General features: G+C 52.3%; 1 protein-coding gene across 10 annotated transcripts in view; it reads right to left on the reverse strand.

Annotated features, from left to right (window-relative positions):
• Window positions 1-16,004, reverse strand: part of TNRC18 (trinucleotide repeat containing 18) — an 84,474-nt gene that overhangs the window by 62,880 nt on the left and 5,590 nt on the right. Inside the window, exon 1 of one of the 10 annotated variants that reach the window (XM_067705416.1) lies at window positions 1,199-1,336. The exons of the other annotated variants lie outside the window; for them this stretch is intronic. Within the exon in view, the coding sequence (XP_067561517.1) occupies window positions 1,199-1,235 (37 nt within the window). The 5' untranslated portion in view covers window positions 1,236-1,336. Of the gene's footprint in view, window positions 1-1,198; window positions 1,337-16,004 lie in introns of those variants that run through there. 10 annotated transcript variants of the gene reach the window in all.

Here is a 16,004-nt window from a genome sequence, read left to right on the forward strand (position 1 = left end):
TCTCCCCACCTGCACCCGAAAGCTGAGGCTCGGTGCGGGGCAGGGGCCTCCGGAGGCCACAGAGTGACGAGGTGGAAGGGGGCTCAGGTTCTGAGAGCTGGAGAATGGCCTCCAAGGACCCCAAGGCAGCCCTGGACAGGCCCGGACCAACCCCTCAGCCAACCCTTTGCGGGAGGAACCATGTGCCCATTTAACGGATGAGGAAGCTGAGGCTCAGAGACGGGAAGTGCCTGATCCCACAGCCGGTGACCGGGGGCTCTGGATGCAGCCCAGCAGCCTGTCCCAGAACTCCAGGGAATTAGCAAGTGAATCAGGGAATGAATGAGAGCAGTGGACAAGGGAGGCCTGTCCCTTCAGAGAGCAGAGCTCCTCCTACTGGGGTCCCTCACATGGGGGCGTGGGGGCCACTGATGCCAGGAAGGACAACCAGCTAAGGCCTGGGTGGAAGCGCACCCGCCCCTGCCACGCCCCATGTGGCCAGGCCCCCACCGCAGGGGTGTGTCCTCCCTCCTGCCATCCAGGGGTGCTGCCCGTAAGCTCCACATGCCCGTCCTTCAGGGCAAGACGCTGGCAGGCCCCCAGCTCACAGGCCGGGGGAGGCCTAGGAGACCTGGGCCGGGGGGGGGCTCCCCTTCCCTGGCCTCTTGTTTGCTTGTCAGCAAAATGGGGATAATAATAACGCCTCCCTTGAGAATCGCAGTGAAGGAAGCAGCTCGCATTTAACAATAATAATCACAATAAACGGCAGCAGCGCCCGTTCACTGGAAGGCACCAGCTCGGGCCACCGAGGTAAGAGCTCCCCGGGTGCCCCTCAGGTAACCTCTCTAAGCCCCTGTGATGCAGGTGCCGTTTGCAGCGGCCCAGAGTGACAGGCCGCTGGGGGTCACAGACAACGTGTAACTCGGGTGCCCAGAGGGCCCCAGCCCAGCCCTCAGGGGGCTCGCAGACGCCCACCCACACCCTCTGAGTCCCCCCTCCACGCAGGGCCTACAGACCCGCCCTCACCACCTCCCCGGGGGCACAGGAGGCCCAAACGTCCCCCCAGGCCCTTCAGGGCGCACACAAGGGCAGAGCCTCCTCCCTGTCGCCCAGAGTGGGGCCAGCATCAGGTGGAGCGACGGGAGGACACCTGGCACCACGTGGCATCACCACCACCCCACGTCCGGGCCCCCCATCCCCTCCCCACCAGCCCCCTCACCGGACTCCAGTGCCAAGCCCTCGGGACCCAGGGCCATGGTGGCCGGTCAGTCGGCCCATGCAGCCCCAGCCCGGGCAGCGGGGCCTCCGGGCCGCCAGGCCCCAGGCTTCCTCCTCTGCGGGCGGCGGGTGGCCGGCTCCGGAAGCGGCAGCCAGGGGTTTGCGCAAGGGCTTACATCAGCCGCGGGCTCTTCCTGCCCTGGGCCTGCCCCTGCCCGGGCTTGTGAAACCCGCCCAGCGGCACCCCAGGTCCGGATGCTGCCAACAGCTCCCGCCTGCCACGGGGCTCAACGGTGCCCGAACTCCCTCCCCCGGGCCCGGCGGGCAGGCCTGGGCCCTCCGAGAGCAGCGGTGTGCAGCTCCGTTAAACGGGCGTGCCAGCCCCCTCACCGCCAGGCCCAGGACAGTGGCGTTTATTTGCACAACTTCACTGTCCCCACCCGCTCCCCTGATGAGGCTCCTGAGGCAGCAGAGGGGCAGGGCTCAGACGCATGAGATAAACCCCCGGTTGTTGCTGGGACTCCCTTCCCCCTGGCGGAGGGGCAGGGCTCAGACACACGAGATAAACCCCTGGTTGCTGGGACTCCCTTCCCCCTGGCCCCTCCGCTCATTCCCACCTCGGGGCCTTCCCTGGGCCTCAGAGAATCCCTCCTCCCAGGACGACGTGGAAATGTAGACCTGTGTCCCCCAGGAGCGGAGTCGGCCTCCCCCGCAGTGCCCAGGGCCTGGAACACAGCAGGCATCAGCTCTTGGCCTAAGTGACTGCACTGTGTCTGATCCTCTCAGGGCAAAAGCAGATGGACACGTCAGGATGAGGAGAGAAGGCAAGCACAGCTCCCGACACCTGAGGACGCATGTGCCACTCCCGCCGTCCTGCCTGGTCCCCCTAGGGTGGAAGACAAGCAGCTGACCCCCCGACCCCGCCCCACCGGCATCTCCGGACTGCTTCTGAGCTCCACACCCCCGCATCCCCCCCACCCTGGAGTACCTGGAGCTCTCCTCAGGGTCTAGGGACACATCCTCCACTCACACCCACCCCTGGGGACACAGCGGTGGCCTCCTGGGTTCACAGAGAAGGGTGGAGGCCTCCGGGCTCTGGGGGGCAGTGACAGTCCAGCCAGAGCCCACCGCCTTTCCCTAGACTTGGCTGGAAGTCCTCCAGCACAGCCTGGGGTGGGAGAGGTCTCCATCCCTCTCAACACAGACTGAGGTCAAGGCCTGGCCCTCCTTCCCTGGTCCCAGGCCGCCCCCTGGTGACCAGAGGCCTCCATGCCACCTGCCCACCCACGCGAGTATCTCACTCCACAACTGTCCAAGCCTAGAGCACACAATGAACCCGTAATAAGGTACCACTGTTCATAATTAGAAAGGGGGACCTAACCCAACTTCAACAGACACCGGGCTTCACACGGAGACGCTCACGGAATCTTCCCACAGGCCTTTCATGGGGCACAGAGGACAATCCCAAAGCCACACAGCCCTGGCCCAGGGGCAGAGCCAGGGCTGACCCGGAGCCCAGCCGTGCAGCCCACACCCCTCCTACAGGGTAGCCACTCGAGGGCCACCAGGATCCCCCGTGGGAAAACGTTCCCACCGGCCTGCCCGCCATCCTGGACAGACCAAAACCTGGTGAATCAAAGACACCTGTTCCAGATATTCGCTGGACACTCCAGGAGCCACTGGGCACTTGAAACGTGGGGCTGGTGAGACTGAGGAGCCGCATCTTCAATCTTATTAAATTTTAATTAATTTAGACTTAATTTAGCCACAGTCTGGATGGAAGGCTCCTCCCTGCTGGAAACCGGAGCAGGGCAGAGACGGGACCTCTGACAGGCCAGGCCCCCACCACGGACAGAGGTGCGACAGAGGCGGGGGTCCCCAGGGGACAGTGGAAATCAAACCCTGGCCCCAACGCCCACGGTTCCCTGAGTCTGAGTTACTGCACTGCCCCAGGCTGAAGAGTAGGAGAACAGCAATCTCTCCCCTCCAGGTGGACACAGATTAAATGAACTCACGTCCCTGAAACGCCTTCATGAAGGGCCTCCTTCTTTATGGCTACGTGACCTGGGGGTTGAAGAAGCCCAGCAACTGCTCCAGGTCAGGGTCCAAGTGGGACTATCACCTCTACCCAAATTCCATCTGTCCTTCCTTAAAATAAAACTTTTAATTCTGACACTAGAGAGAGCTGGTGGTTGCCCATGATGAATGCACTAACTACCACGGAAAGGCATGCTTTCAGATAATTCATTGCGCGTTGTGTGAATTTCACCTCAATTTAAAAAAAAAACACACACAAAAAAACACGTAAGCTCCTCTCTCTGCCTCTGAATCCAACACTGCATCTCTCCCTGACCTCGCTGCCCAGGGCGCCCCAGGGCCCAGAGGTTTCCGGGCTGGCACCTTCCCGTCCTGGCTCACCCTCCCACAGCCCTGGGAGTGAAGGAATCTTGTTACCCCCATTTTACAGACTAAGAAACTGAGGCTCAGAGAGACTGTCTGGCATCACCGGGCCGGGGCAACCAAGTCGCTCAGCTGGTGCTACAAGCACACTGCACAGCAAGGCCTCAGCTCAGGCATCCCAGCACGCCAGGCCCTTGGCTCCAGACCGGCCACTGTCCCTCAGACCCTGAGTGAGGGAACCCCCTCACGCAGGGCCTGGCCCTCGAAGGCGCTTGGAAAATGGTTTTCCCCTTCTCCGGTCCCAGTGAGAGAGGAAGGATGCCCCCGGGGCAAGAAAGGAGGTTCCGAGGCCTGGCTATGGGGCAACGTGCCGTGCCCCTGCCACTGCCCGGGGGAGAGGGCCAGGTCCCTCTGGGAATGTAAGCAGCAGGGAGCTGGGCATGGGCCCCCCCACTCCACCCAGCCTTGGCACCCCCCCACCCCGCCTGTGCCCCTCCAGGACTGAGCTAACAGGCCCTCCCAAGCTGGGACCCGCCAACATCCCAGGCCCTCCCACCCCATGCACTGCATCTCAGGAACACAGCAGAGAGCCGTGAGTTTAGGGGTGCAGGCCAGCCTGTTCTCAGCCATCGCCACCTCCTTCATCCACACTGAGAACACAGGAAGGGCTTCAGGGCTCTGCCGACTCCCAGGCTGGCCAAGGTCACCAGGAGGCAGAACTCTCGAATCCTGAAAAGGTGTTTGCTTCCTTCCTTCCTCCCCTCACTGCTCAGGCAGGGCTCCCAGGTGCTGGGGGCTGGGGAATGAGGCCCTTCCGGATGAACCCCACAGGGGGCTGCACAACGCTCACCTGCTGGTCCCTAGAGAGGGCAACGGTGAGGCCGCCTTAGCCGGTCAGTGGAACCTTGCCTCTGTAATGGATGGAGTCACTGGGCTCCTTCTAGAAACTGCCTATATAATAGATACCTGAAGTCCTCGCTGGTGGGAGAGGGGAGGGGGACTTGGATGAGATCATGGTGGGTACAAAGGTCTGGTAAACAATGAAGGACTCACAGGACTTTATCACAGGCTTGGGCAGGCGGGGATATGGGACAGCACAGCCCCACGGGCTGCACCCCAGGGCCTTTGCACCTCAGCCTGGAATCCATTCCTCCCTCCAGATACTGCAAGTTATCTGTATACTCCCGTCTGTATATACCTCACTCCCTTCTCTTGCAGCCCAGGTGACAGGGAACGAATGTGGCCTTCCGTCACCAGGGCCCCATAAACTGCAACCTGCCCCACCCCCACCCCCTTTCCTGACTTTTTTCCACCGTGCCTATCACCACTTATCAGACCATATACACATTAGCTCCTCCTTTATTGTAGTTCCTTGCTTATTGTCCCTCTCCACCCACTGGAACAGGAGTAGGCAAGATTCTTCTTGAAAGGGCCAGGTAATAAATACTTTAGGCGTGGCAGGCCTATTCTGCCTGCCTGACAATACTTAAAACTACTGCGCTTTGTCCCAGTGAAACTATTTACAAAAAACAGGAGATGGGCCAGATTCGGAGGCAGTTTGCAGACCCCTGCCTTACAGTGTATGTTTACACCATCCCCAGTGCCCCCTGTGTACCTACACTGTACACAGTAGGTGCTCGATTAATATTTATGGATGGGAGGGATGGGCAAGGTCACGATCAGTTAGAACTCGATGAAGGACGAAGAGGAGCCTTTCCTGGGCCCTACTTCACAGCCAGCGTAGGGCTTCAAGGCTTCACTTCATGCTGTCTCTAATCCAACCACCCCCATGCCACCCTCCCCACAAACTACCCACCCCCACCATCAACTCTGGGAGGGAGAGATTCTTGTCCATTTTACGGATGAGGAAACTGAGGCTCTGACTCCAGAACTACACTTTTTCACTCAGCCACAGCACCTGGACTCGAGACCCTGTTTTCATCTCTTCACTCCCGAAGACCCCTCCACAACCAAACAAGAGACAAATGTGTTTTCCCTTCCTATTTGAAAATGTTTTGGCCTCGCAAAGGAACTGCATTCCTTAAGAAGCCACCAAAGGCTATCAGAGCATCTCATCAGCATGAGCAGATCAGGGTTATCACCCAAGAAAAGAGCCCATTCTAGCCCAGAGCACAGACATGTGACTTGGCCGTTTCCATGACAGCCACTGAAAATAGTCCGAGGACCCTCCGGATAAAATGACCTTCAGACTCCCATCCATCCCAAGATTTCTGTAACATCTAAGCCAGAGCAGGGGTTAATGCCCTGTCTCCTAAAGAAAGGGCCTTATCGTTCAATCAGAATCCCAGGCAATTCACAAATGAAGAACAGTAAATAATGACCAAATTCAGGAAAAAGTTAGTATCGCAAACAAGTACCGAGACAGGATGATGTCATTTTCATCTATCAAATCAGCATATTTTTAGTTTGATTGTGGGGGGGGGGGGTCTGTGGAGCAGCAGAGGGAGGGTGAGGACACAGCCAACCCATCCCCGGCTTTTGGAAAGCAAGTCAGCAAGCTGGCAAAGCCCAGACCCACTTCTGGGGGTCCCCCTCAAGGAAATCACCTTTGTGGGCAAACATGTACTTCTTAGGATGCTCGCTGCAGCCAAATGATGGAGAGATTTAATGCAATCCCAAACCAAACCCCAGTAGGGGCAAAGGTTGGGGGAGGGGGAGGGGCTGTGAAAATTGACAAACTGTCTCTAAAAGTTACATAGGAATTGAAAGTCGGGTGAAAAATAGACGAGATTTTTGCACACCCATGTTCATAGCAGCGTTATTCCCATTCACAACAGCGAAGAGATGGCAGCAACCCAAGGGTCCACTGGATAAACAAAATGCGGTCTATCTTTATGCTATGAAATATCATTCAGCCTTAAAAAGAAAGGACATTCTGACCCCTGACCCAACATGGATGAACCCTGAAGACAGGATGCTAAGCAAAGTAAGCCAGACACAGGTCACATATTGTTATGATGGTACTTCTAGGAGGCCCCTGGAGGAGCCAGAGTCATAGAGACAGGAAGTAGAGGGTGGGGGCTGGGGGAGGGGGATGGAGGTTAGTGCTTCATGGGGACAGAGTTTCAGTTCGGAGGATGGAAATGTTCTGGAGATGACGGTGGTGACTGTTAATGGTGGTGACTTGACTGATAATGTCAATGTACTTTATGCCACTGAACTGTACACGTAAAAATGGTGACAGTGGCAAACTTACATGTATTGTACTAGTTAAAAGAAACAGTTATATAGAAACACAGAAAAGCAAGAATAGCCAGGGCAACCTTCAAGATCAAGAATAACGTGGGAAGACTTAGGCTATCAAATACCAGTAATGCAGCTGGTGTGATACCGGCACATGGGTACACGAAAAGGCCTATGGCGACAGGACGGTTCGGAAACAGGCCCACCACTGCACGGGGTAGAGAAAGGATGGTCTTTTCAATAAACACTGCTGGTCCACTTGGACACCCATACGGGAAAAGCCATGAATCTTGACCCCCCTACTTCACACCATACCTAAAAATCCCTTCCAGGTGCACTGCAGAAAGGCAAAAGGCAAAAGCTTCTAGAAGAAAACACTGGAAAATTCCTTCGTGACCCAAGGGCAGCCAAAGCTTTCTTAAAGACCACATTAGAAAGCACTGACCATAAAAAAAAAAAAAAAAAAAAAGCACTGACCATAAAGATAAGACTGATATACTGAAGTACATGAACATTAGGAATGTCTATTCATCACATGACGCCATTAGGAGAATGGAAATGTGAGCCACCTCGTGGAGAAAGATCTGTGCCCCACTGAAGAGCTTGTATCCAAAATATATAAAGAACGCCTGAGAATCAACAAGCAAAAGGCAGACACCACGATGTAAAAACAGGCAAGATGCAACAGGAGAGTGGCAAATAAGGACGTCCAAGTGTCCAGTAAATCCATGACAAGGTACTCAGCCTCATAAACCATGGAGGAAATGCGAATGAAAACTTCTGCACACCCACCAGAAGGGTTAACGTGTCAAAAAGGAAAACAGGACAATATTAATACATGGTCAGAGGGAGCATAAATTAGTACAACCATTCTCAAGGAGTTTGGCAGAATCTAGAAACCTTTCTGACCCAGCAATGCCCTCGCAGGTCTGCGTAGAAAGATCGCAAATTGGAATTCAAAGATCTTCTCACCAGTAATCGCCAAAACTGGAAAATAACCCAAATGTCCAACAAGAGCTGGATAAACAAATTGTTACGTTCTCACAGGAGGCAACCCCTTCAGCAAGGAGAAGGCACTACAGCGACCAGGGCAGGATAAATCTCACAAACTCACACCCAAGAGAACACACTATATGCTTCCACAAACGTGAAGGGGCACCAACAGACAATTCAAAGCAGGTGATTTAAACCAGGTTGGGGTCACCTTGGGACAGGGTGACAGAACAGGGCACCTGGGTTTCCTTCTTAACCTGGTTGATTCCGTTTGTGGAAAAAATAACCAAACTGTACGTTTATGATCTCTGCTTACTTCTGTGTGTCCTTTAAGCCCCAATAAAAAAATATCCTTTAAAAAACTGAGCGCAGAGGGAGGCCAATCTGAACACAAGCATGAGTAATTTTCATGGAACTCTCACATTGACAAAATTTGCAAAAACAAAAACAAGTAAATAAATAAAAATGAGCCCAGAAAGGAAAAGAGAAAGAAAAATTCTCATTCATACCCCATCTCTCCCCAGCCCCTGGCTTTCTCGCCAGAGAGCTCAGGTCTGGCCCCTAGATCCCACACTTCCTGGCTGTGTGACCTTGGGGAGGTGACACAACCTCTCTGAGCCTTACTTTCCTCTCAAGTAAAATCGGGAGTTCGCTGGTGGTCTAGTGGTTAGGATTCCGGGCTTTCACTGCCGTGACCCAGGTTCAGTCCCTGGTGGGGAAACTGAGATCCCGCCAGCTGCAAGGTGTGGCCAACAAAAATAATAATAAAATAAAGCTCTCACCTTCAAAAGTAAAGTAAGATGAAGGGCAGACAAGAGAGGAAAGAAACTGTGCCTGGGGCCGTGCCTGTGTCCTCCGCTTCATGGCAGTCCCCTCTCCCCGAGGAAGGTGACACAAGAAGACAGACCAGCAAGGCTGAGGGACAGAGCTAGAGGGTGGGGGGCTTACTTCGCACATTCTTGGTGCTGTGACTGGGCCACAGGACCTGTGGCCACTGCCAACGTCCCCAAGCTCCCATCTGTGCGGTACATGTGGCTGAGAATCTTGAGCTGCAGAGGTTCTTCCTCTGAGCTAAGCAGAGGCTCAGAAGCCACCAGGCCAGATTGACCTGCCCCGCCCACCTACGAGGGGAGGGGTCCAGCTGGGCCCGAGGGCTGGCCCGAGGGGCTTTATTCCTCCAGCTCCCTCCTCCAGGCTAAGTGCTACCTCCAGCCTCCCTCCCCTCCCGCTGGAGCCAGCCCTCACCCCAAGACGGTTGGATCCCAGCAGGCACCTTTCAGCCGCCCAGACCTCCCAGCTCCTCCCCAGCAGAGGTCACAGCAAGAGAAGGGCGATCTGGGTTTAACTCCAGCCCCTCCCCCAGCCCAGAATCTGGGCCCCCTGTAGGCCAGGACTTTGCCTTGCTCCCACCAGACACCCAGACCACAAAGTAGGTGCTCAAATCTAAATAAAGGGGATCCCAAGGCAGCCCAGAGCGGTCAAGGCCTCAGCCTTGCCAATGATATGCAAATGCATCCACCCCGGCCTCGCCCCAGGGCTCCAGACTTTCTCAATTCTAAAGCAATTACAGAGGATTTCCCCATTGATTTCTCTTCCCCCTAAAGGAGGTCCTGGCCTAGAGGAAGTAGAGATAGGGATGGAGGGAGGGCCTTCTAGGAACTAGGGGCCCAAAACAGGGCAGTGTCCTAGTGGGAAGGCGGAGACCGAGAGGAACCAGGTCTCTCCGGCACAGGGCCAGGGGAGGAGAGGCAGACGGCTCCCAGGGCACTGAGATCTAGTAGGACAAATCCTTTCCCAGAGGACTTCCCTGGCGGTCCAGTGGTTTAGACTCCACGCATCCACTGCAGGGGGCACCGGTTCGATCCCTGGTTGGGGAACTAAGATCCCGCATGCCAAAAAAGGAAAGAAAAGAAAAAAATCCTTCCCCAGGTGTCAGAACACTCACAAAAATGGCAGTAACACGGTTTTAAAAGGAAACATTTCTGCGCATGAATGGAACCCTTGAGGGTCTTAGGCTGGATTCTCAGGGCTGGTGTGGGGACCAAAGTGAAAATGGGATCTGAGTACAAATCCTCATCCTTAAAAGGTACACTCAGCTCTTGGAAGAGGGGCGGCCAAGTTTAAACTCCCTGGAGGCTGTTAACAGGACTCCAGCCTGGGAGACGGAGGAAGACAGAAAGGAAGACCTACAGACACTGTCAGAAACTTCCACAATGGTCAGCAAGTCCCCCCCCCCTTGGATCCCAGTCTCATCAGCTTGTTAGCGCCTCTTTCTTAAATATGAAGGGACACCAGAGAACCAGCCAGACCCCTGCAGAGTCTCCAACGTGAAAGACAAATGAACAAAAAAGACCCAGAGGAACAGAGACCATGCCTGAGAGAAGAGAACTCCAGAAAAAAGTATAATATCCTGCAAGTGATGAGAACTAATGTATCCATGAAACAAGAACAGGGTGCGGCTGAAAAAATAAAAGGACTTGCCTAGTGGCACAGTGGTTAATAATCCGCCTGCCAATGCAGGGAACACGGGTTCAATCCCTGGTCCTCGTCCGGGAAGATCCCACATGGCACGGCGCAACAAAGCCCGTGCGCCACAACTACTGAAGCCCGCGCGCCTAGAGCCCGTGCTCTGAAACAAGAGAAGCCGCTGCAATGAGAAGCCCGCGCACCGCAACAAAGAGTAGCCCCGCTCGCCACAACTAGAGAAAGCCCACGGGCAGCAACAAAGACCCAACGCAGCCAAAAATAAAAACAAACGAATATTTTTTAAAAAAAGAGGAGCATCCAGATTATAAGACAGAGCTCCTAGATATTAAAAATATGACAACTTAATTAAAAAATCAAACTGCACAGTTAGAAGACACAATTGAGACCATCTAGAAAGCAGAAGAAACAAAGAGATGGAAAATAGCAAAGAAAGTAGAAGAAAAGTAGATGATCGTTCTAGGAGATCCACTATCTAACAGAGGCGCTAGAAAGAATAGCAAAAATGGTGAGACGCAAACCATAAAATACCAATAAAATTAATAGTAATTCAAAAAGTCTGCATTTAAAATGTAAAAGGTAAGTACTATTACTCATTTCACAAAAGAAAAAACTGAAGCTTACAGAGTTAGGTAACATGTCCAAGGCCATGTGGCAAGTGGAAGAGCATGTTTAAGACTTTCAGAGCCAGTGCTCTATAACTATTACGTGGTTCTAGAAGATTTTAGGCGTTTGTAAAAGGGAAGACAAAAAGTTCACGTGCAAAGATCAAGAATCAAGATAACATCACAGCCTCAGAAGCTGCACTGGAATTTGGAAGGTGATGTTGCAGTTCCTCCAATGATTTCCAAGGTGCCCGTCAAGCCTGAAGGTAAAATAAAGGCATCTTCAGGTACACTAGGCCTCAAAAAAATTGCCTTCTGTGTATCCTTTCACAGAATGCTACTGCAAGATATGCTCCACCAAAACAAGGAAAGCAGGAAAGAGGAAGGAATGAGAATCGGGAAACAGGAGATGCAACACAGCACAGAGGGACAGTGAGTCTGAACAGGCCCAGCCACCAGGCAAACCAGACTAGAGAAGGAAGAAGAAAAACTGCAGGAAGGAAATCTCCAAGAGGAGAAAGACGCAGCTCATCCAACAGATCTAACCAAATGAGAACTATACCAAGAGATGAGAGGACAGAGATTCTAAGAAATCCCTGCAAATGGGGGGAAAAAAGAGGCAATTAATAACTCAAGGAAATAAAGAAATGAATTTTATTGTATCACTTGGCTCAAATACAAACATTTACAGATCCAAAGCCATAATAATAAAACTGATCTAAACAAAATTGTATTTCGGGAATTCCCTGGCGGTCCAGTGGCTGGGACTCTGTGCTTTCACTGCCGAGGGTCCAGGAGGGCCCAGGTTCAATCCCTGGTGGGGGAACTAGGATCCCACAGGCTGCGTGGCACGGCCAAAACAAAAAGCAACACAACAACAAAACAAAACTGTATTCCACAAATACTGGGAGGAGAGAGGAAGGAGGAATGGGGGTGGGGGACGGCGTGAGGCAACAACGACAAGCAACGTTTACTAAGTGCTTCTTATTTTCTAGATACTGTTCTAAATGCTTTACATGTATTAATGATTTAATCCTCATAACAATCTCATGAAGTAGATACAATTGTTATCCCCATTTTACAGATGAGAAAATCAAGGTAGGAGAGGTAAAGAAACTTGCCTACGGTCTCACACTAATAAATGGGAGAGTCAGGATAGAGACTTGGACGGTCTATGCAAAATCCACATCTTCTATAAAAGTCAATAAAGAATCTCAAAATCTAAAAAGTAACTAGCAGTAGACGCAGGGGGTTCCAGAAAAATAGGGATGAAAAGGCCAAAAAAGAAAAACGCCAAGAGAATTTAAAGGGGGCATCAGGAATGGGGAGACAGGAGGCAAGGGACTGCTGGTTCTCCTTATAATCCTGCTAACACCATCTGACTTTTTAAACGACACCTAACTTTAAAGTTTATACTCTGCATAAAACAGAAGTGTATACTTTCACTAGGTGAATTTTACAGGATGCAAAGTATTCCTCAATAAAGCTTAAAAAAATGAGGGAAAAAAAGTGCTTAAGATGCAGGCACGGGGACTTCCCTGGCGGTCCAGTGGTTAAGAATCTGAGCTTCCAGTGCAGGGGGCACGGGTTCAATCCCTGGTCGGGGAACTAAGATGCAGAGCGGGTGGGGGCGGAGGGGATGGAGGGGATGCGCGCTCAATTAGGTACTACTACTTACTCACCAGAATGAATAGAATTTAAAGCAACTGACAATATCACGTGCTGGGAAGACAGGGAACGGATCGCACAATGGTGCGACCACTGGAAAGCTCACAGCTACATAAGCTGAACCTACACATACTCTGTGACCCACCAATTGCAGTCCTAGATACTATCTACACGGCCAAAGAAACGTGTACCTACATGCACCAAAAGGGCACGATCATACCAGCACTATTCATAGCAAACACTGGAAACAACCTAAATGTCCATCAACAGACAGGAGTGATGTGAACTGCGCCGTATTCACGCGGTGGAATACTATACAGCAACCAGAAATCAGTTTCACACCTCAGATACGGATGAATCTTACACGCTGGTGTGAGTGAAAACAGCTAAAAATCAAAAAGGACAGGCTGCATGACTCCATTCACAGAAAGTTCAAATACAGGAAAAACTAATCTAAGGTAACAGAAATAAGAATGAAGTTGGGTGTGGGGTGGATGGTGACCAGGAGAGAGCAGAGGGAACCTTCTGGATGCGGGAAACGTTCTGATCTTGAGCTGGCTGGTGGTGACATCAGTGTGTTCATTTTGTAAAACTGCAAATACGGACCACTCAGGATTGAAGCGTTTCACAGAGTATCCATTCTACCAGAAAAGGAGAATAATAAAAATAATGGGTTCCAGTTGGCACCCTGGAGTCTAAGGAGCCCGTGGACCATACAAAGGGGCTACGTACACAATTTCAGAGGTCCTCAGAGAGGACCAGACTAGAGCCAGGGATTCGTGAGTCACTGGTTAAGGACAATTTTAATTACAGCCATCACTTTTACTGTAACTTTTGCACAGGGCTATTCGTACGCTAGGCACTTCAGTACCATTAATGGACCCATTTCACAGATAAGAAAATCTAGGCTTAGAGTCATCACCCAGTAAGTGGAAGAGCAAAATCCGACCTCAGCCCCGAGGCCCTCCTGCCCCCGGCAGTTATCTGGAGATTGCAAGATGAACCTAAGCCGGTGCATAAGGCCCAGAACATGCAAAATTATTACTGAGAGTGTGTGAAGCAGGTTTTTTATTCTGGGCTGAGGGTCCATCACTTTCATTAGCTCATAAAAGAACCTGGGATGCAGATGGTGAATGCCTTCACGGCATGCAAAGATGGTTTGTTTTCGTGATTCCGATCAAATGGCCTTGATTTCCTCCAAAGTCAGATGCCAGGCCTCTACGGGCAGCTGGCGTGGCAAGGACCCTAGCCCTGAGGGCCAAGACTGGCCACTGGCCAGGGGTCCCCACTGCCCCTGGGGAGGCCCAAGACCTGTCCTGAGCAGCAGCTCCCACAGGTGCCTTCAAAAGCTGGGCTGGGAAGTAAAGGACAGGTGAGGTTCATGATGGGGGTAGATTCTGGGTGAAAGACAGGACCCCACGTGACCAAAGACAGGGCTCTAAGGGACCAGGTGGCAGTTACGTGAGATCAGACTGCAGACTGGTCCACGCCAGGAGCCAAGATCACCCCGACCTGGCCACATCCAGATCAAGAACGCTCGATAGATCACCAGCTTCTCCTCAAACCTGTTCCTCCCCATTCCTCCAGAAGTAGCACTGACCAAAAATCCATTTGCTGTCCTCCTCATCTGCCCCTCCACATCGATCTCGGCAGCCCCACCTCCACAAGACACGAAACCCTGGCCACCTCCAGCCTCCCTCCCTGGTCACTATCACCTCCCCGACAACCTCCTCACCACAACCTCCTCACCACGGACAAGTTCCCTCTTCCCTCCCGTCTACCGATCTCCAGCAATCCAGATTAATTTTGTTAAATGCCCATTTGGAAATCATTTCAAACTCAAAGTCTGAAACAGTCCAACTAGCAAATAGTCCAACTGCCATATGACCTTCCCCAGGTTCGGCAGTTGTGAACTGCTTTCTCACCCTACGTGTGACAGGGTGAGAAGCCGATTTATTGGAAATCAGTTGATTTATCGTTGTCTCCCACGTCTAAAAATTTTAGATATTGTTTTTTTTCTTTTCCTGAGCCATTCCTGAGAGTACTTGCATTCATCAAGTCCCCTGCCCCTAAACGTTTCAGTGTTCTTACTTCGCAAGAGCAAGGACGTTCTCTTACATAATCACATTACCGTGATCAACTTCGTGAAACCTGATATTCACTTGATGCTATGGGCGAACCTACAGTCCATATTCCAATTCTGTCAATTGCCACAGTGATGTTCTTTAGAGCAATTTCTCCCCTGATCCGAGATCCAATCGAGGGCTATATATGGCCTTTTTGCTGTCAGTTTTTTCATCTCCTTCAACCAGGAACAGTTCTCAGCCTTCGTCTTGCATGCCACTGACATTTTTTAAGAGTCCAGACTAGTTCTGTAAAATGTCCCTCAATTTGAGTCACTCCCTCCATTTAAAACCCTGCCTTCTCATTCCTCAGAGTTTGAAATTCCAAGACCTCATTACTGGCCTTCAGGGACTTACAGGGTCCCACACTCCCCCCTCCCCCTCCCCCCTCCCCTCCCCCTCCCCCTCCCCCCAGCTCCGGCCATTCTCAGGGCTCACAGCCCCTCACCACTCCGGCCAAAAAAGTCCCTCGGTATTTTCTTTCCTTCACAGCCTATCTCTCTCTTTAAAATGACTTCCTTCGCTGACTTATGTTTACTGCCTGGCCCCCACACACTAAGATGGGAGCTCCAATGACGGCAAAGATTTTTCTGTGTTTGGTCGCCGCCGATTCCCAGGGCCAGAGCAGTGCCTGGCACACAGGAAGCACTTGGAAATCCTTTGCTGAGTAAATGAACAAGTGAGGAAAGAAGACAGTGCTGAGGCTGAGAGCTAAAGAACCAGGAGGCTCAGAGAGCCAGGGGGCTGTGGAGGCCCTTCCAGATTCTAGAACGTTCCCCAGGCCTCCCCTATGCCTCTGCCCTGACAAGGATGCGCCCAGCAAATCTCCCTTGAGGATCGCATCCCTCCACCAGCCAGTCCCGCTGATTAATCTTCTTAAATCAATCTCAGGAGGCTGACTGGATTCCAGAGATAGAGCTGATCAGACCCTGGAGAAGGCCCACGGCCCGCTATTGTCCACTGGCCGGTCCAAAGTGCAGGGCCTCCCCATTCTGACCCTGGGTTCCCACCCCCCATTCACATATCCTCCAGGGGCCAGCCCAGGGTGTGGGGTCAGGGAGAATAAACATCCAAGCACAAAATCCTGCTAACAGCTCTTTAATTGCAATGGTGAGGGCAACTGAGTCCAGGCCTCCCAACCCCAGAACAGAGGAGCAGGTCGACCAGGCGTTTGTCACTTACTTGCCCATTTCACCGACTGCTGTGAATATTTTAGGGCTCACACACCTATCGATACTCAAGATCACTGGAAAGGTAACCGGGACCCTCTATCCCAAACCCCATTTATTCCTGATTTCACCTCCTCTTCTGCAGAGGAAGGAACCATCCC

The sequence above is a fragment of the Pseudorca crassidens genome, chromosome 15, assembly GCF_039906515.1.
Source record: "Pseudorca crassidens isolate mPseCra1 chromosome 15, mPseCra1.hap1, whole genome shotgun sequence".
Classification (NCBI taxonomy): Eukaryota; Metazoa; Chordata; class Mammalia; order Artiodactyla; family Delphinidae; genus Pseudorca; species Pseudorca crassidens.